Consider the following 21,288-nt stretch of genomic DNA (forward strand, 5'->3'; position numbering starts at 1 on the left):
TTCCTATTTTATTTCCCGTACATAATTTGTGGTTAGAATTCTTTTTAAGAGAAAATAAAAAATGATCGACAAAAAACTTGTCCTATTTTTGCATTTGACTGTCCAAATAGTTTTTAGAAGAAATCAATAAAATTGGATTCCATTCATTAATTTTCTCATGAGATTATTGACAAATTTGTTGATTGTAATTCGAATAAGGTAATGGAATTTCATTTCAATTATCTCATCTTAAATATAGCTTAACGTTCTTCTAATATATATATATATATATATATAACTTAACATTTTTATTTTTATAGCTAATATATAGTTAGAAAATGTCTATTAATTTTTGTCAAATTGCATTATGGAATTTGCATGATTCAGCGTTTATATAATAATTGTAAAAATAATTATAAATATTATAAATTTTGGTCTTCTATTAAATAATTTAATATATTGCCAATCATGATGTGTTCTGTTTGATTTTATTACTTGTGTGAGGAGTATGATATCTCAAATTCGAACCTTCTCGATCACATGTATTTTCATCAATTCGGTGATTTCAGAAGAGAACTACTGTTATTATGTAGTCCAAATCATTATTCTGGCCCATTAAAACTCAGATGAATTAAAAAAATAAAAAATAAAAGCTGCCTTCTGACTTATACGAACGTATCAAAATCCAACTTCCTTCCCTTCTTTTTCGGTGTACAGAAAGGCATATCCATTTGTAATTGTGACAACAAAGTCCTTTTGCAGGTATGATATTAAAAATTTTTGTCCTTTCTATACCCAATAAAAAAAAGCTTTATTCTCTTTTACCTAACTTGCATGAAAACAAAATAATAATAATAATAATAATAATAATAATAAAGCGCGTTTCCAGTTGCATCCACGTTTCACTGCTGGAAAATCTGAATTGTCCGAGATTTGTGGTCACTGTTGATGGTATTACTGAATATCTCCAGTCAAGCAATATGTATAGTTAATTTATTATGCTAAACATAGATTAAATCAAGTATTTTCTTAATTTATCATTAAGAAAAAAACTAGACGGGAAGTACAAGAATATGCATACAATTACAGAAGATGTAGACTAATTGAGATGCATCATGCATACATATAATGTATGTGATTGATTGTGTACAGTGCTAGTCTTATATATATATATATATATATATATATATATATAGCGATGATGACAATTAATTGCAGTTAAGGAAGATATATAGAATCAGGAGACCTAGATATCATTTGCAGGAGGCTTGAATTAGAAAATGTCTCTTCAAGTGCAGGTACTCTTTTGCTACCACCATCAACACTATCTTTTGTGATGTGCACAAGCTCTCTTGCCACTTCTATCATCCCAATTTTTCCATCTCCACCAAATAACAGGCATCGAGTTGCAAGGTCTGCAACTATCTCTATTTGCTCTCTGCGAAAAGACGGTTGCTCATGATAATAAAGACTTGGATCCACTATTTCTTCTAGCTTTCCGTTTCTTATTTTCTGCAATACTAAAGCTGGAAGGTCTTTGTTGCTAGTGTTTGACCCTGTCACTAATTCTAGCAGCATAACACCAAACTCATAAACATCGCTTCTATTATTTGGAGAAGATTCATTTAGAAGGTTTGATTCAAATAGTCTAAATCCAGCGATTTTAGCTGAGAGGTTTTCATCTAAAAATATGCAGCCAGATTTTATACTGTGGTGAAAAATGGAAGGAATAATTTCATACTGCAGAAAAGTTAAGACACAAGCTATTTCTGCAGCAATGTTCATTCTCTTGTACCAATCGAGTCCAGTTTTGCCTTGTGCTTTACTTGCAAGCAAATGTTCCTCTAGTGTGCCATTTGCAGGATACTCATAGACTACTAGAGGAGTGTAGCCACAGTCAATACAGCATCCCAGAATGCGTGCCATATTTCTGTGTAAAACTGCAGATAATACCTCGACGCGCGATAGAACTTGCATTACATCTCTTTCATCTTGGCAATTTACCTTGTGCACCGCGACATGTGACCCATCAGCAAGAACACCTGCATAAATTGTACCATTCCAGCTATGCATAATTATTTGAGCATCTTCAAATCCTTTAGTGGCTTCCTCAAGCTCATGGTAAGTGAATAATCTAGTTCTACAAGCTTTTCTGAATGAGATAGTACTATGGAAATGTGCCTGGTCAGGATCATACGAACCAGATTTACCAGGTCGTTTTAAGAGACAGAACAGCGCAATTAGGGACACAATAATAAATATTGGGCCAACAACTCCTGCAAATTCAAGAATCATGGAAATTTTTCTTGCAGTAATCAGAAATAGAATAAAAAAATGTACATATGACATTCACCTACCAGCTAAAATGGACACTTCTTTTCCACTTTGCCTTTTTGTGTAGCAATCTGTTCCATTTGCTTCCACTCCATTCTTGATACAGGCTGTCCATGAAACAGAATTATATCAAAACAGTCAAATTTCAAATCGAATGTCAAAAACCCTGACCTTAACCAAATTAAAACGGGGAAAAAATGGAAAAGCTTAAAGCTAGCTACTTATTACATTTCAAACATCCTACTCCAGTGGCAAAGCCATCCCCAACAAAGCCATCCTGACATTTGCATCTTACACCTCCTTCAACTGAAGTGGCATTGACAGTGTTAGCATTGATAGCACAGGCTCCCATAGAATAATTCCTAGCAGGAACAGCCCATTCTAATTTAACCCCACGTTTTCCAGTATTAGAACCTCCAGTAACAGCCCAAGAAGAGAATCCTCTGCATCCAAACTTAGAAAAAACTGAAAAGCCATCTCCTAAATTCCATGAACTGTGATCAGAAAGTGGATAACAGCAAGCAGGAGATGCATTGGAGTTGCCATCACAGTCTGACAAGTTAATGGTTTCACAATCTGCCTTGCACAAAGAAGAATCTTCACAATCATATAAGCCAATAACATTATTTGAAGATATCCCAAAATGATCATTTCCACTAAAACGAAAGGAATTCAAATCATTGTATTGGCGACAAGTTGAAGCACCAGGAAAGTCTACTAAAATACCATCAGAGAAGAATTCAAGAACTTTATAGCTTTGAGAGTCAATGTTTAGGTAAAGAGTGGTGGAGTTTGTGCAAGAGAGATGGAAAGCAGGAGAAATTGTAGCACAAGAAATGTTCAAGTGAAATGGGAATGGGATATGAAACTTTCCACATTTCTCATTGCATTCATTAGGGAGAGAACGGGGAATGGGTGAGTGACAGTGACAGAGCAGTGTAAAGAGGAGGAGGAGAAGAAGAAGAAGAAGAAAAGTAAAAAATGAAGAGAACATTTGCCTGTGAAAAGAGTTGACTGCGGAGAATATTGTATATTTGGAAGCGAAGTGAATGTTAGAGTTATAAAGGTAAGTCTAATCTACATAACGTTAGATTCATGAACTTGTACTTGTGAAGCCGTAATACAATACTATTATAGCAACAAACAAGAATTAGGTACATTACTCGTACAGGAAATTATTAATTGGCTATATATACATTAGCCCAATACAAAAATAGAAAGATGAGAGTATGTAAATATAGTTTTAGATCAATATCCCTTAATACTATTTAGCTAATAAACAAAAATTTGAGATTTTTGGAATGTTTAAATTGATGATTTAGCTGATTAAGAATTTATCTTTTTGAGTTGCATGAATCTGGATTCCACAAGTGATGACATGGCAAGATGAGGGTCGCCATAGAAGTTGTTGGGGAAAGAAACGAGAGAAGATTGGTCTGTGAAATGGGCTACAGTTGATAACTTGATAATATACATATATGGAATAGAGTGTTTTTCTTTTCTTTTTCTTGATATTTTTATTTTGTTGGAGGGTGGACTTTGAATCGAACAGAGTGCTTAAGTGCAAGTATTTGGCTGTTTGCATTGCCCGAGAGGGAGAGAGAGAGAGAGAGAATTGTGTAATTTTAGGGGTTGAATGGCTTAGACTGAATAAAAAGGGTTTTATATCTTGTAGTAGTACTATAAAATAATAAAATAATACTTACTATAGAGATTGGAATTGGAAATGTAATTGTGCATATAGTTTGAGAATTACGGAATGTCAGATCTAACTGTTACTTTTTAATTAAATAAAACCTAATTCGTTCGGTCTTAATCTTTTGCAATGCCGAGCGTGGGCTGTCTCTTACCCGCTTTTCAGCTCACTAGGCACTGACATCTGTACTTATTCCGTCTCCCTCTGTTGATTTTCGTGTGACCCTCCTTAACTTGGATTACGTGGCGGAATCTTAGCTTATTGAGTTTTTTGTGTCCGACGTGGCATTTGCACAGGAAATTTTACTGCAGCCCGGGTAGGGTTAGCGAGCAGAGGAAATACAGGTGATTGTTTAGGCTATAAGGGTTTCCTTTTCTACAATGAAAGAAGAAAAGAATTTGATCACGTGTTATTCATATCGCCGACCAAACTCAATCTCGTTTCAAATTCATCACATCGTCGTTGCTGATTCGGCTCTATTTCTTCATTGGCTCAGTTGGAAATCCACTTCTATGGAAGTTTCTGCCGTTTCTCTCCCTCCATTCCAACAAGCGCCTCCGAATTCGATTTGGATCTGGGTTTGCATCCCGCCATTTTGGTTCAGCAAAAATACCTGCAAAACGCTTCATAGTCCCCAAAGAAGAAAAAATTACCAAAAACGTCAGCATGTGTCCATGTCGTTGATTGGCTCAACATGAATATACAGTCACGTCATCAATGTTTGCAATATCAGTTTGGACGTTACACGTAAGCAAATTCAGCGCCATCAATTTGTTCATTTTAGGACATTGATCCATGTCATAATTGCCACGTCATCAGGTACACAATGCCATCTATCTCTAGCCACGTGGATACATACGTGTCATCATATTATGCCACGTGTCTGTGACATGCCATACTCTCTCAGACGCGGCACAATTAACGTCAATATTATGGGCCCAAGTCAACGTAGACGTCCCACATGCAAAATGATCTGCCGTTGATTTATCCGCATCAGCAAATTGGTCCACGTTAGTGACGGGCCACATCATCTCAAACTATCCATGTCAACGAGCATGCACACGTCATAGCGTTGCTATGTCAGCGCAATGCATCGCTGTACTCCACGTAACCACTTGTCAGGCTGCGTAATCTAGGTTTGCTGCTCAAGTAGTGACACATCAAGGTAAACGCAGGAAAAACGCAAAGGCGATGACTGGGTCAGAATTTGATTAGGTCCAAGTCCAGAGTCGTAAGTGGGAACCCAAAGGTTTTTGTATGGTAAGTGAAAAGCCCATAAAGGAATGAGTAAGGAATCCAATCCTTCAGAAAAAGCTCCCGCAAATGCGAAGTGTTAGTGTTTGTATCGGCGTCTTTTCCACACAGAAACGCATAAAATATTAATCCAACCAAGACCAACAAACATCAACTCACTCCTTTTTCTTTTCTTTTTCCTTTTCCTTTCCTTTCCTTTCCTTTCTCTGACAAAACAAATTTTGATTTTTTCTTCTTTCTTTTTTTGTTTAACTGTTTCTCTATGAATACTAGACATCATGATATGACTATACCGGTAGTATACCAGCACAAAAAGACACACCCAGTTGTGGCCTAGTCCACTTCACTTCACTGCCTTTTGTGGTGAAGATGGACCTTCAGCAGACCCGCTTGGTCGGAGACTATATCCTGGGTCCCAGGCTTGGCTCCGGCTCTTTCGCCGTGGTTTGGCGGGCCAGGCACCGGTACTCCTCTGTACAAGTTGCTGTCAAAGAGATTGACAAGAAATTGCTTAGTCCAAAAGTTAGTGAAAATTTGCTGAAAGAGATTTCCATTCTTAGTACTATCGATCACCCCAACATTATCCGCCTCTTCGAGTCTATCGAGGTAACTCACTTATCTAGTTTGATATGTTATTTTATCACGTTTTCTTGAAAAATTGTTATTGTTTGGGATTTTCTCTTCTCTTGTATTGTGGGCAGACTGAAGATAGGATATTCCTCGTGTTGGAATACTGCGATGGAGGTGATCTTGCAGCGTACATTCATCGCCATGGCAAAGTATCGGAGGCTGTTGCGAGGCACTTTCTGAGGCAATTGGGTATCGTATATGATCACTGGTTAAGCTTGCTATACTCGTTTAGTTGTTGAATTGTGTTCAATTTTTTATTATGATAATTACTTAATTGGGTCCGCTTTGTCTTGAATACCGTTTGGCCGTTAAACTGTAATGAAATTAATGCTTAGTGCAATTGGGTAATGTTTTTAGTATTTTATGCAGTTAAGTACTTCGTGGCCGTTTAATTGCAATTTAGCTGTTGAGAACCTGATTAACTTTATGAGTACTTTCTGTCTGTTTCAAGGACATTTGACATGCTATTGTTACTAAGTAGATATTCGACAAAGAAAGTTTTGAGGCGTTACTTCTAGGATTCTCATTCCTCGTTTTCGTTATCATTGTGTTCCTCCTCATCCTTTTCTTTTCTTTTACTTTTACTAGCCTGCATGTGGGAACTAAATGAAGTTGTGGGTTGGTTTGTGTAGCTGCTGGATTGCAAGAGCTTCAAGAAAAACATCTTCTTCACAGGGACTTAAAACCACAGGTACAGCTTATTGTCAGAGTTCTAATTTAGCTCTGAGCTCTTTTTTATACTAGTTATGTCCTCATGCCATGTTCATCCAAACATATTATTAGGGAACCGCGCAACATCTGTAAATTACATGTACTACAATCTTCTGTAGAAAACTGTTGTGTTCTTTTGTAATACTATCTGATTTTGGTAAACTTTGGGCTATAATTGATAGGTCTCTTATCTTTACTGATTGGATCATAATGCTAAAGTTGCAACTCATGGTTATTGCAGAACCTACTTTTGTCATCAAATGAAGCAACTCCACAATTGAAGATAGGGGATTTTGGATTTGCAAGGTAAGAGTGTTTTGGTAAAAGGTCTAATATTTTAGATATATTTCCCCTTTTTCCATATAGAAATTCCAAGCAGTGCTCTGTACTGGATCAACAAAATCTGTAAACATTTGTCATAATTGTTTAACCGTGATTTTTTTTTAAGCTGAGACTTGAAATGCTACCATTTCAAGTTTCTACTAACTGAAGGTCATTTGTCTTTGAAAAGCTGAAAATAACTCAAGGTATCCTAATCTTATTTATTTGGTTTGCCTCCAAGGTTCCATCAAAATATGTGCAAGGACTGTATATTTCTTAAGTTATCAGGGGAGCCATTGCCTAAGTTCATGGTTTACCTTTCAAGTAGACATAGTGATAGAACTATAGAAGAGAGCTCATCATCATATGAGTGTTTGTGAAATTCAAATTGTAGTCTGAAATAGGTGGTGAAGAAGCCAATATTACTGAAAGAGTAGATTTATTATTGGATTATCAGTGGGGCGGAAGGCATGAAAGACTTCTCTTAATCACATTTGTTAGACATCTATAACAAAATTAACTCTTAGGGTAGGTTATAGAATCAAATCATTTAAGTCTATGACAGCTATTGTCTAGAAAATTCTAGTCCACCAAGAATATTTTTTTGGGCAATTTTATTAGGTTGCTAACATTTTGTAGGAACTCATTCACTTCTGAACACCAAAAACTGGAAAATACTGAGCTGATTTGTCTCTTTTTTTAATGATGTTTTTGCCCTTGATCATTTCCTTTTTTTTTTTTTTTTACTTATTTCTCAGGTCCTTGACACCCCAAGATTTGGCCGATACGTTATGTGGTTCACCATTATACATGGCTCCAGAGATTATTCAGAATCAAAAGTATGATGCAAAGGTGATATAACTGAACAGTGATGGTTGCAATAAATTTTTATTAGACTTTATCATCTATGATTTGAATTTCTGGGTTTGTGCAGGCTGACTTATGGAGTGTTGGAGCCATTTTGTTCCAGCTGGTGACTGGGAAGCCACCGTTTGAAGGCAATAGTCAATATCAGGTAATTGGAAGAATCTAACTTAAAATAACATATGATAAGTACTTAATAGGACTTTCTTTTTATTTTGAAGCTGATTGCCACCAAAAAAAGCTAGTAGTGTTGAAATATTTAATTTTTTTTAATTGTTATCTATGATTCTTTGTTGCACTCAGCTTTTTCAGAATATTTTGACATCCACTGAGCTCCAGTTTCCACAAGGTGCTTTAGAGGAGTTACATTCAGATTGTGTGGATCTGTGCAGAAGCCTTTTACGCCAAAATCCAGGTTCCAGCTATTACAGTGCTAATTGTTGCATGAATTTATGACAAAAATTGTCTATGTTTTTTCATTTAGGTTGGTGGGTGCAGGGGCTGCATGTGGGCTGAGCTTATTGATTGAAAGTATTCAACCCATAAGTGTGGGTCAATGATTTTTTTGGTCCAATCCGAACCATCAAATGCATGAACCCACAAATTATAAATCGTTTGGTGTCAGTCGGGTTAGAATGTAACCCCGTGTATCAAATAAATGATAAATAAACAGCAACATTTCAAAACAAGTTTCTTAAGCTATAACGATACATTAAATATATGAATAAGAAATGCAACAAACAAAATCAAAATGCTTGGTAACATAATTATACAATGAGTTTCACAAACTATAAGATGTTCAAATAGCTACATTTTGAAACAAGTTTCTTGAGAAAAAAAGCAACAAGAAATGGGCAAGGCCTGTTAAAATATATAAAATTTAGTATTTATATTCAAAATTACAAAGCAAACTAATCAAAAAATTCATAATTATATAACTATAACTATAACTATAACTATATATATATATATATATTATTTACAGGTTGGGTTTGGTTCGCTGATTTACCTAGTGAATGCAAGACCCAATCCAACTCGTGAATCATAAAGATAATTGACAAAGTCCAATCCATTATATTTTCAAATCTAACAGGTAGGGTCGGGTTAGAATGGGTCGTATGTAGCCTGGTCATGATAGTGTACAATCGAAGTTAGAGAGAGGGAGAGGTTTATTTATTGTTGTATGTGCAACTAATTCACTTCATTCTATTAATAGTTTACTTGCATGCTATCAAAAGGCTTCTATGTAAAATTTTGAACTTTTATTTTCAGTTGAGAGACTAACATTCAAGGAGTTCTTCAATCACAAGTTCCTAGGGGAGCCAAGGTCCTATACCTGATCTCTGTTTTTCTTTAAACACAATATTTATTTGCGAATTTTGTGCATCACGATGCTTCTGTTTTGGTCCAGAAGCAGTGAGCATATTCAAGGTACTAAGATTTTAGTTATTACTTCAAATTCTGTAGGTTAATAGTGGATGTCGAGCAATCTTCTTTGCTGCAAGAAACAAAATCAGTGGTTGAGCAGTTTGATTCTTCTTCTTCCGATAAGAGGTCTCAGTTGTATTCAAAGCATCCCATGTACTTGGCTAACAGAACTGCAAAATTGACAAGTTCATCTGTCCATGACGTTGTAGTTCATGGAAAAGTTCATGGCAGTACATCTGGTAATAACACTGTACATGATAAGACAAGGAAATCAATTGATGGAACCCAATATTTATCAGATCAACCTGGAGGTCTACTTTTTATTCTTCATATTTTAATTTTTCAGGGCCATTGAAGCCTTCAATCTCCTCACATTGCTGATTTTGTCTTTTCTATTTAGTTGCTGATTCAGTGGAGTCGATTGAGAAAGATTATGTTCTTGTGAACCACCATTTTGCTTCAATGGAGAATTTCTCTTATTACTCTGAGACATCCCTTCAGGAAACCTCAACTGCTAGAGTTTCTATTTACCCATTGCAGACAACCCAGAGTACTGCGAGTTCTGTTGGTGCGGCAGAAAATTCTGTAGTCCATGGATCAGAACCATTAGCTACATCATGTTCACCAACTATATCAAATGAAGTACAACGACAATCTACACTGAATCCATCAACTAGGCTCGACTTGTTGCATCAGTATGTACAAGCTATTGCAGAAATAGCTCAGGAAAAGGTGACTGCAGCATTTTACGTTGAGCAATATTTTGTTCCTGTGGATTTTCAGGGCCTTGCACCAGCTTTGTCTTTTAACAGCTGATGTCAAGTGCAACAGGCTTAGTTTTCTATGCTTGGTTCATCTATGTTGATGTTATTTTATTTCTAATAATATTTTGAATTTTTATCATGTTACATGTTTCCTATGTTGTAGCCATTGAAGCAAAATACACTAGCATTTAATCCATTGGCTGTAGCCCATGATGCTGATTAGACATGTTCGATTTTGTCCCAGTTGTAATTTCTATTACTTGCAGATCAATGCAGGACTATTTCTGGAATCGTTTTCAGTTGAACTTCTTGTTTTGGCCATATGGAAAAAAGCTGTTCAAATTTGCTGCTCCTGGCGAGACACAACTGCAGGAAGTGAATTACCTGAAAGCAGTTCAGCTAATGAATCTGCTTCTGTTCATGGCGATATAGGAGTTGAAACAGATTTTAGTAGGCTTTCATCTGCTTGCAAGTGGGCAGAGCAAGAATTTATTGCTGCATGTTATCGTGCAGTTAAGTTATCACATCAAATTCAAGATATCGATGGTTAGTCTGCATTTCAATGTCCTCTTGTGATGTTTTGCCTTTACTGTTTGCAGTTTACTTAGACATATCTGTCAAATATGTTGCAGCTAATGCCAAGATGCCTGATGCAATGGAAATAATATTTCAAAAAGCTCTTGCTCTCGGAACAAGTGGGGCTGTAAGTAGCTTAATTAAATGCTGAATGAATGTCATGTTTGTGTTATACAAATGCATAATGCTGCTGGCTCTCACTGTCCAGGTAGACGAGTATATGGAGAACAAGGGCAATGCAGCAATCTCATATTCCAAAGCAGTGCTTCTACTTTCGTTTGTTGCAGAAGAAGCAGAATCTTTACAACTAAACCCACCATTTTTATTAACTCCTGCCGATAAGAAACGAGTACAAAGCTATATAACCAACTTGCAGACCCATCAATCTCACTTCTAATATAGCAGCCATTTTTTATCCTTAGTTCCCTTACCAAAATGTACAAATGGTGTACAGGTTCTCCTTTACACATTCTCTTTCTTCAACTGCCGATATCAATCCCTAGAAATCAAGCTCAGATTTGAACTTTGCTTGATGAAACTGGTTTACTACTGACTAAGATGTTTACTATGGCACGTACTGGATGTATAGAATTGTATATTATATACTCTTGGCATCCAGGAGTCCATAATTGTTTTGAGGTTTTTTCTTTTGCTTGTATAGAAGCTATAAAGAACTGTAAATATTAAGGGTAACTGTAACTACTACATTAAATTTTATGCTAATTATTAAATATGCATATGATTCCCATTTTTTATTGTCAGAAGAGAAATTCAGATATTTAGGCACCACAAACAAAATTATTTGATAAGAATTATCATTTGTTACATGATATGCATCTTATTCTGAGTTCCACATGCACCTGCATCTAAGACATGATAGTACAACAATCAGAAGATATTTGATGAGAAGGTTAAATTCCATTTCTCACCGCATCAGCTGCAATGAAGCAAACAAGCACATGGACGCATGACTTGCTTTGTTAGCCCCAATGCGAGGAAAAATGGAAGTCTAGGAAATACAGATGTAAATAGTAATACACACTACCTCTGGACGAAATGGGCCAGATCAGGGCCCATTAGATACTTGGTTCTTATCTAAGTCTATTTAACGGAGTTTTTTAAATGCAGTTGCACGGTTCAAGAAAGTAAATAAGCTAAAGTAGATATATATGGTACACACATTGCACGAAATAGTCTCGTGATCTGCAGATACTTTAATTCAAAGAGAAAAGGTAAATAGATAAATGGGGAAGTAAATAATAAAATTACATGCAGAAACAAAGCTTTCCTTCGTTTAAGCATGCAATATCAAGTTGAAGCTTCCCCTTCCACACGTATTCTCTTGGGGCATTTCTCCTCACCTTGGCTGCTGGCAGTTATGGCCCTGCTTTCTTTTGCCTCCATTGAACATCTTTTGTAAGGTTTAAATCCTGTTCGGCGAGCCTTTAGCCCTCCATTTCCAAGCCCGATTGTCAGGAGTCCCTCCTTCCCATTGTTTTCACATTTAGTCAATGTGTTCTTCCCCACTTCAAGATTGCTCATACAGGATCCCCATGTCATGCTGTTGAGATTCAACAATGTTGCATTTCTATCTATTTCATCTCTGTTCTGCTTGTCTTCTTCAACATCATCCTTCTGGTGAGCCTCATTCTGCTGATCATGTGGAGGAGAGAAGCTTTGTGGCAATACCTCTCTGGAAAAGAGAGCTTGAAAAGCCAGCCGCCCCTGGTGCATTAGTAACAAAAGCGTCGAAATTAATACAGAGACAAAATAACAAGCAATATTCTTCTAGTATACACAATGTGATTAAGATTTTTACCAGGTTCATTTGGATGAAAGACTTGAAATCCTAGAATTTGTAAATGGATTTTTAGTTAAAACTGAATTAGGATTTGAATTTGTGAAGACGAAAAGAAAATGTTCTTTAACCAAATACTAGTATGGTATCAAATTCACCATCAACTGAAATTTTTAATTTTCATCTCCACCAGGAGAATATATTCGCGCTATAAAAGAAAGTTTATATACTCATAAACTAATATCATATTCAAATTACCTATCATTTCAAATTCTCACCTAGCCAAACATATTTCAAAGAAAGTAAAACAATTACCTCTTCAGAGACCTCCTTCCACGAATCACTCATGCTGCTATTACTTCTACTGCGACGGCTACTAGACTCAATGGCTAGATGATTTGTATCAGTTTCTTTTGTCTCTTCCTTGCCTTTTTCAAGCTTCTCTAATGCATCTGTCTCTACTTCACTGCTTGATGATGTGTTTGAACCACACGAAGAACGATCAACCTGTTTTCTGTTTTTCACTTTGCTCTCGTCATGGATCTCAGGTGCTGTTGCAACCATCTCTTTATCAGTAGTTTTTGATCCGGTATTTTGATTTGGACCTCCACTCTCTTCAGAGTCTGACAATGACATCGTTGGTGATTTAGAAGCTGAATTTTGAGCTTGCAAAGCTTCAGAGTGTTCTACATCCAGTTGTTGATCTTGCAGACGAGGATTTTCAAGATTAGTTTCCTTTCTTTCCATCTTTGCTGCAGTCAACTGGCCAGGATCCACTGATGGAACTGCAGTTGCAGAGGCAGGATGGCAGGTAAAGGCAGCATGAAGAGGAGCACATAAGGGAAGTAGTCCATGGGCTGCCCACCATGCAGTCGCTGCTGCCACTGTGGCAGCAGCAATAGCTGCCATACTGGGAACAGTGTTCATTTGCCTTGATGGAAAACCTCCTTGGGCACATGGTTGAGACTCTGCAGAACTTTCCACATTAGCATAGGGCCAAATTGTAGCTGCAAAGCTTGCTGCAGCATGGGCTGCAGGGTTTTGTAAGAGTGTAGATACAATAAGACTCGAAAATGTGGAGGACATGTCGAGAAATGATCTATAGTCATCTTGATTATGGTGAGTTGGAGTAAAGGAAGGAGGAAAAGTATGATATGATTGATGTGTAGAAGATCTTGGCACATTACTTTGTTGTTCAGTAGTAGCAGATGCAGCTGGATGTGAGAACAGATTGGGGGTCCCTTGAACTTCTCTTACTGGGTGAAATATGGAGTCCTGGAATGACAAATCTGAGGGAGGAGTTTGCATACATGTGCCCAAGCTCCCATCTAAAACATGTACAGGGACGTGTCTAGGATAATTCTGCATGGCTTCCATCTCATCTGCTGGCAATGCGTTGTTGAGTTCATCTGATTTCTTTCCCTGACTTAATTTCTCATGAAAAGGGCAGGATTCCAACTTTGCAGCTATATTAGTGCAATTATCCTGAACTGTCTTCTTGTCATCAGGCTTATCCAGCTTCTGATTTCTTGCCAGTTCAATGGTGATAAAGGATTCATTAGTTGCACCCTGATTTACCACCTCCTTCAGTGAAGGTACAAACTCCCTAAAAGAGCATGAATGTTTTAGCACCTCTGTTGTTGGTACAGAATTTTTATTCACTGAAGACACAGAGGAACAGTGAACTTCTTGGAGAAGCATAAAGGCTTCTGAGCAATTGTTGTCCTGGTTTTCTTTTGCATTCTCATCTCCATTGGGTTTCTGAATTTGTACAGTAGAAAAAATAATGAGGAAATAAAATCAACTAAATGAATAAAAAGAGAAGATGAAAAATAATTCTTCACCTCAGGAAGTGGTTCTTTCTCCAAGTCCAGCAGTTGTTTACAATGTGGAAAAGGAGCTGAATTAAGCTTTCCATCCTTTGCTGGCACCTGAGAAGGTATAGGCCCCACACCTGTTTTCCGAGGGTAGGGATTGCTTGGTTTCCTTTTAGGACGTGGAGGCGGAATGTCTATGTCAAGAGCTTGTCCTATCGGAACACCTTTAGCAACAGCCTCCTTCTCCAACTGCAAGTGAAATATTTGTTAGCATCATAAGTTAGATGAGAAACTTTAACAAAAGTCATTCCAAGATCAAATAGCAATAAAGACATAACCAAATTTGATAACTTAACGATAATAGGATGTGTAAATCATCAGCAAAAATGAGACAGGACATCAGTTTGGGTCAGAAATAAACCACGCCTTCCATGTAGTAACATGTCAAACACAAGAAAAAATTATATAATTGCAGAAAACCTATAGTCAACATCTTATCCGTAGCTTGTTTGTTCAGTTGATGGTTTAAATAAAGATAAAAACCCATGCATTTATTGAAGCTCCAGTTCTGAGTATGCATGATACTTTGGTCCTCTTTTTCAGTGCGTGCTTCTCCTTTCATCCATCATTTGAAATCGCCTGCCCTTTAAATTTCTCCACTCCTAAATTAATAAGTGCTTTCCAAACAGCTAGTTCAATCATTTGGCAAATTCCTCAAATCAGATATTTTGGAGGTATAAATCTTCCCTCATATTCTTATTCTCTTCCCTCATATTGGAGGCTAACTTCAGTGGACCATTATAAGAACCATATTTGCGTTACCCCCTTCTGTTAGTTAAACCAAAAAAGGGGGGGCTGGTTTGACCAAGCAGTCAGTTTGACTTCTTGGCCAAACCAGCCCCCCCATTAACATACTGTGTTAAAGATCTTGATTGTCACAATAAAGGGGAATTTAGAGGAGAACCTCATAAGCACGTTTATGTGTGTGATATTCTGACAGAGTGTACAGAAACTTTGTAGATTAACATGAAACATAACTGATAGAAGTCTCAATTTTATGCCACTCTTTCGTAGAAAATCAAATGGATTGAAAAACCTGAAGATTTTTTATGTTATTTCGATGGTTGTCAGCATTCAGGTAGTCAGCTTACATCAAGCTTCTATTTCATCCTGCACATAAAAAATTTTATGCAGGTCTTGGTGCTGCTAATTATTTTAAGCACCGCTACAGAAAAGGATAACAATTTCTCACTTATTTTAGAATAAAAATCACTATTATAATTAGCTCTCACAAAAAAATTGAATTTTACTCCATTCAAGGATTTCAGTACCATATTTGTGTATGAGAGGAAAAATTTTTCATAGAAAAAAATCATGTATCATCCACACAACCAATTCAAATGTGTTTAAAAAGCTTTCTTTGCATTAAAAAAAAAAATTGCTTCTTGGTGGAAGGATTATATGATTTAGGCCCCAATTTGTTTGGCAAAAGACTGAACAAACAATGACCAAAATTAACTAGAACTATCAAAGGTTACTTATTTGATCAAAATTCACCATTTACAAATGAAGTTCATTTGGTTTAGCTTTTATCAAAATTCATATCTGAATATTTTGTTTGATTATGGTTTTAGATTAAAGCTCCAATACATATAGTATATAATTTTCTTTGGATATATAATTTTCTTTGGATAAATATGAATGAAAATTTTGGACCCATCATATTTTTCTAATTAAAGTTCAATATGAGAGAAAATTATCAAATAAAGGGTAAATTATGGTAATTATAGACAATTCAGAGTAGTTTGTTGACAGCTTCAACTATTAGAAACAATAAGCAAATTAGTGATGGAGCCTAACTCCAAAGCCAAAGGGGCCAAAGAAAAATTTTAAAAGTTAGAGGCCAAATACAAAAAAAAAAAAAAAAAAAAAAAAAAAAAAAAAAAAAAGTAGAATAAAATAAACCACTATTTTATAAAGCAAAATTCAAAAATAATTTTTTGGCAATTTTTCTACTCAATGGTGGAGCTAGAGTATAAAGTTAAAAAAGAAAAGAAGACTGAGGGGTGGCATTGATTAAAGTAATCAAGGAAAAAGTTAGAGGTTCTAGGTTTGGTTCCAAGTACCTACATTTATAAATTTCTTCTTTTAAAAAAAAAAAAAAAAAAAAAAAAGAAAAGAGAAGAAAAGGGGGCCAATGTTTCTTACATTGAAGTCCAAAGGTCATGTAGGTGGTTTTACAACTATGCAAGTATTTGACTCTGTCTCATACAAAACCCCAATTGGTTTGTGCCATATCCAACGCTATTCACTTATAAGTCCTTATATTTATTTATTTAATCTAGGATTTCCCAACATCTTAATTCTTAAACTTCACAAAACGATGGGCAAATATTTTTTGCAAACAAATAAAGCTTAAGCTACTATAAAGACTCTCTTCAAGGCACAAAGACAAAAAAAGAAATTTTATTTTATTTTATTTTATTTTTGCATTTTATGTTACCTTTAGAGAATCCAACCCTTATCTTTCTCTAGCATCAAAATTGGATGCAATTACATCAAAATCAAGGTCTAACAAACGAGGATGCAGTGTTCTTCTTGACTATGAAATCTTATTGATATTTATAACATTAAAAGAGCAACACTTGCAACATTGGTATAAAAATTGACAAAGGCATAGAAACACTAACATCATTCACTGTTGACCAAATCTATGTCTAGCAAATACTATCTTGCTTGTTGTCATGGACTATTCAAAAATAGTTAAAGTCAATGATACTCAAACAACTGAGGGTGATCCCAAATTTGAGAGAGTGAAAAAGTTTCAAAAAATAAGCTTAATGTGATAATGCATTTATAATAACTTGCTAGCTTGGGAATATCATCTTTCTTACCATTGTCCTAAAATTTGGAAATATTTATGGTTCGAATCTTGAAAAATAATTGGTTTCCCATAAGCAAAAACTAATAAACTGCTCAAGGTTGACGAGTAATGCCAACTGCAATTCCAAGAACTAAATGGGTGATTAGTATTGTTTCTGTTTTTCTAAAGCAAAAGTATGTCTCTTAGAAATCGAGCTGAGAAAACAAGCAAAAATGACTTGCTATTATTCTCTTTGTTTTGACAATTCATATCTTTTAAAACAATAAGTAACAAAATAAATAATTTTTATTGATAGATCTTTATTTCAAATTTGAAAAACAAAAACCAAAAACAATAACAATACTAAATGGGCCCTAAGATCCTCAGCCTTTGACCTTCAAGGTAAATGGGCAAGTAAAAGAAATATACACAAAAAATAAGCAGAGAATGGCAACATGGGTAATAACACACACAAAAAAAAAAAATTATGTCAACTTGCAGAGCAAGAGTTGCTGCCTATCCCCTAGCCTTATATAATGCATCAATGAGCTATACTTGGACCACCTAACTCGGTTACACTAATCAAAGTTGGCAATATTGCCTATCAGGTATGCTGTCTTCATTAAACAAAGATTTCCATTGAGATGATAAGTGCACTATATGGATTAACAATTCCCACAACCAAAAAAATAACTAATCTACTATACATTCAGCATAGCTTACAAGTGACAAGTGACATACTACAGCTTGCAGGAATGGCTATCTAGATAGATCTTTTGTTAATTAAAAAGCTGAGATAGGTACAAAATCATGTAAACCACCAGAACTCGTCACTAAGAGCAGCAATGCAGTGAAATTGTGGAGGACAAAAATTTTCTGCATTACCAAGTTACTCATCTATACATATCACCTATTCATTACTGTATAAAAGTAAGCTCCCTTCCAAACTCCAAAAGAATCTTCTCTCAAAAGTTAATGCCCTCCAACAAGATGGATGTTTGTAAACTCAAAGGATTTGTATCATGTCAAATGGTCCAAACATATCTTAAGAACTACTATTAACTACATACATCCTTGTTACCATTAGTCACTCCTAAAAGTAGTCGGAAATAGTGGAAGGAGCTTTAGAATTGCAAATGAAAATTACGTCATACCAATCATCAGCTTGTATCACCACAAGGATATTAACAACGTCATGCCTTGTAGTGGACCTCAAACCAACAATATGAGATTATATCAAACTGGTTATAGTAGTATATCAGATGTTGACTTAAATGGCATGCAAAGGCAGAAAGCAGACAAGACTAGATAGCATAAGCAATTTTAGAGGCACCAAGTCTGCTAAACATCAAAAATCAGTATTTCATCCTTTCCAATATATTTAAAGTAAACTTGAATTGCACGATACTTTCAAATATGGGATGGCAATAGGTCTCACACTTAAAAAGCATGAGGCCTAAGGTCAGTCTTGAGCCTCAATCATCCTTACAACACCTCAAGATAAGCTTACTTGAGTCCCAAATCTACGCTCATCCATAATGTCAAAACAAATTTTATAAAGTTGATATAAGAAATAATGGTATAACCTTCAAGACAGTAGGGACAGTTAAAAGCCAAAAATTTCAAAAGGAAAAACAAATTTACTCCCCCATGCCCCCACCCCTTCTCACCAAGAATAAACGAGTAAAATAAAAATAAAAACAAAAACAAAAACCAGCCAAAGTATTGTTGTATGGATAATGCAGTTGATATTCCTTTGTGCATAGAAATATCTTCTTCTTTTTTCAGCAGCAGCTTAGAGTTTTGTGTTTTGGACCCCTTATTCTTTTCTATAATTTTGTCTTGACAATTTAGTGACTTACCATCTACAAACATGGATATGGAAAGGAAAATTCTCCCCATGCCAAGGGCAGAAAATTGGGAAGTAGAAACCCCAAGAAAAAGAGAGAAAATATTTCTTCTTTCATGAAAAAAGTAGCTTTCAGGTTAGATAAAAATTAATCCTGAGTGTTAGAGTTGTCAATTATTAGTCCAACTAAGTTAAAGGCTACAAGCAAAGAAGCTCTCGACAAACTTATGATGTGTCAGTGTGTTTTTTCCAAATAGGCATACATGAAAGCAACAGAGATTATCACCTACAGACACCATGAATACAATCATTATAGTTCATGATGTCAAGAGATGTATAAGCAGAAATACACTGTTAATTCAAGACTCGAGCAAGAAGGTATTAACTGACCTTTGAGAAGAACTTTTGTGCATGACTCCTAATCTGCACAGCAGTCTTTGTTCCTATATGTTCTGTACATCACCAACAAAGAAACAGAAAGAAGAGAAGAGACAGATGTCCAAGTAAGAGTAAATACATAGCATGTCATGGCATTCCAAACTGGAATAGCAAGATCATTCCCCTACATTAATTATATAAGTAAGCCACAAATTAAAAGACAAAAAAAAGTTATCACTCTCATGTTATTAATAACTCAAACAAAAGAATAAGAAATAGGAAGGAAAAGTTGAAGAATCATTGCAAATTATAACCTTCTATGCGCTGCCAAGCTCGTCCATAGAGCTTCAAGGCCTCTAGGAACCTATTATGCTCCTCCTCTGTCCATCGTTCACGTTGCTTGGTAATTGTATAAGGTTTTCTTGTCTATCATTAACGTAACTTCATAATTCAGATACTTCAAAACTTATTTTACCACTTCAACTTCCAAAAACACCAAGTAATTGAAAATTCTAAAAGGAAAAAAAAAAAAAAAAAAAAAAAAAAAAAAAAAAAACAATTCAAGTTTTTTATGATTTTACCTTAATAACCAAGTCTTCTCCAGAGGAGTATGTGTCCATAACCGGACCCTCTGCAGCTAACGCTGCTTCAAATCCTCTCTAACGAGCAATGGATAAAACAGAAACCTCCTTTCATTTCTTGCAACGTCCAATACTATAAATAAAGCCGTTGTTTTTGAACTCCAAAATATCCGATATGTGAATACTACTGCAAAAGAAAAGAACAAAAAGAAAAGCCACGAGAATCGATAGAGATCCGTATCTGAACAATTAGAATGCCAGTTCATATACTGTGCATAGGCAACTTATTTATATACAGTAATTAAATTGAATATAAATCCTTCAAGAATTTTAAGAATCCACCAGAACAGAGAAGGAGAGACAGACAGACAGACGCTTCTCCGAAAGAACTAAAAGTAAATTCCTTTATTCAGAATCCTCACCAAAACGAACGCGTAGATGCCAAATCCTTTAGAAAGTGCAAAGAGGAAAGAGAAAAACAAGAAGAAAGAAAGAAACTTGAATCAGTAGTCAGTAAATCAGTAACAACAACTTCTATACATCCACCTTCCAAAAAATTCAACAATACGTTACGACCTTTTCAAATCCTAAATCTCTTCAAATAACTAGCTAAAGAAGTAAAGAGTAAACAGAGCAGCAATCACTGCTCAACAAAACCAAAATACAAATATGACTTGGTGGAAATTAGATTTCCTATTCTGAAATTTTCTCGGCAACAAACAAAGAGTTTAAAACAGAAAAAGACCTAGAAAATGCATGAGACAGTACCTTCCAGTAAAGCCATAGTAGATTATAACTTGAAAGCATAGATGGAGTCTACGATCATGCACGTAGTGAACTCACCGGGGACTCAAATGAGAACAAATAGTTCCCGGCAATGGTGGATCGGAATCGTGAAAGCACAAGGCAAAAAAAAAATTTTTGAGAGCAGTTTCTTGAGAGAAATACAGGAAGCAATAGAGAAAATAAGAGAGAAGTGAAAGCCAGTTTCTGGGAGACCTAAAACACCAGAAACTACAGTTGGGTTCTAAGGAGCAATCTCAGCCACTATAATTTCTTGTGGATTTATTTTTGTTTAAAAATTAACAGAATTATTTTTGAGGTTGCTATGAAGTGAAGGGTAAACAGAGAGGAGGAGATGTGAGAATGATGCCATGTGGCGAATATTTAGTGGCTGATTAGGCTAAAGCCCACCTTGCACTTTTTCTAAATTTCCTTTTACCAATTGCCTGTACATTCGTCTTCGAATCTCAGCCACAAACTCCAAGCCCCTGTGAGGTTATCTCCGTAAAAGCGCATCCCGGCATGCCCTTTTGTGGGCCCCTTATTGACGTGGCCCGTCTGGAAGGACCGGTTTCATCCGGCGGTGATGCGTACGGACCATGTAAAAAGCGGACAGCGTTGTGCCGACGTGGATATTGTTACCGCTACGTGGCGGTCTCTTG

At 35.9% G+C, this 21,288-nt stretch overlaps 3 protein-coding genes across 5 annotated transcripts; 1 reads left to right on the forward strand and 2 right to left on the reverse strand.

Moving 5' to 3' along the window:
* Positions 1 to 1,164: 1,164 nt before the first annotated feature.
* Positions 1,165 to 3,448, reverse strand: LOC105643325 (Protein kinase superfamily protein). Its single transcript, XM_012228424.4, has 3 exons — positions 2,542 to 3,448; positions 2,337 to 2,420; positions 1,165 to 2,255 (listed from the first exon to the last, which is right to left on the reverse strand). The coding sequence occupies exons 1-3, from the start codon at positions 3,305 to 3,307 to the stop codon at positions 1,198 to 1,200; spliced, it is 1,908 nt and encodes a 635-aa protein (XP_012083814.1). The 5' UTR covers positions 3,308 to 3,448; the 3' UTR covers positions 1,165 to 1,197.
* Positions 3,449 to 5,327: 1,879 nt separating this feature from the next.
* On the forward strand, positions 5,328 to 11,305 carry LOC105642761 (Protein kinase superfamily protein). Its single transcript, XM_012227696.4, has 13 exons — positions 5,328 to 5,869; positions 5,965 to 6,082; positions 6,526 to 6,584; positions 6,846 to 6,910; positions 7,684 to 7,777; positions 7,860 to 7,940; positions 8,093 to 8,204; positions 9,062 to 9,116; positions 9,257 to 9,528; positions 9,618 to 9,949; positions 10,248 to 10,527; positions 10,614 to 10,684; positions 10,766 to 11,305. The coding sequence occupies exons 1-13, from the start codon at positions 5,633 to 5,635 to the stop codon at positions 10,952 to 10,954; spliced, it is 1,965 nt and encodes a 654-aa protein (XP_012083086.1). The 5' UTR covers positions 5,328 to 5,632; the 3' UTR covers positions 10,955 to 11,305.
* Positions 11,306 to 11,693: 388 nt separating this feature from the next.
* On the reverse strand, positions 11,694 to 20,888 carry LHY (Homeodomain-like superfamily protein). 3 transcript variants are annotated; one of them, XM_089720897.1, is made up of 9 exons: positions 20,612 to 20,888; positions 20,266 to 20,291; positions 19,844 to 20,030; positions 19,577 to 19,688; positions 19,275 to 19,336; positions 14,200 to 14,421; positions 12,671 to 14,116; positions 12,377 to 12,406; positions 11,694 to 12,282 (listed from the first exon to the last, which is right to left on the reverse strand). In XM_089720897.1, exons 3-9 carry the CDS (start codon positions 19,880 to 19,882, stop codon positions 11,866 to 11,868), a joined length of 2,328 nt encoding a protein of 775 aa, XP_089577023.1. In that variant the 5' UTR covers positions 19,883 to 20,030; positions 20,266 to 20,291; positions 20,612 to 20,888; the 3' UTR covers positions 11,694 to 11,865. The 3 variants fall into 3 exon arrangements, with proteins under 3 accessions (XP_089577023.1, XP_089577024.1, XP_089577025.1); XM_089720898.1 differs by having other exon boundaries at positions 20,186 to 20,291; XM_089720899.1 differs by lacking the exon at positions 12,377 to 12,406 and having other exon boundaries at positions 20,612 to 20,884.
* Positions 20,889 to 21,288: the final 400 nt, after the last annotated feature.

This window comes from Jatropha curcas, chromosome 5 (assembly GCF_041381405.1).
Source record: "Jatropha curcas cultivar XTBG-Jc1 chromosome 5, XTBG_Jcur_1.0, whole genome shotgun sequence".
Taxonomy (NCBI): Eukaryota; Viridiplantae; Streptophyta; class Magnoliopsida; order Malpighiales; family Euphorbiaceae; genus Jatropha; species Jatropha curcas.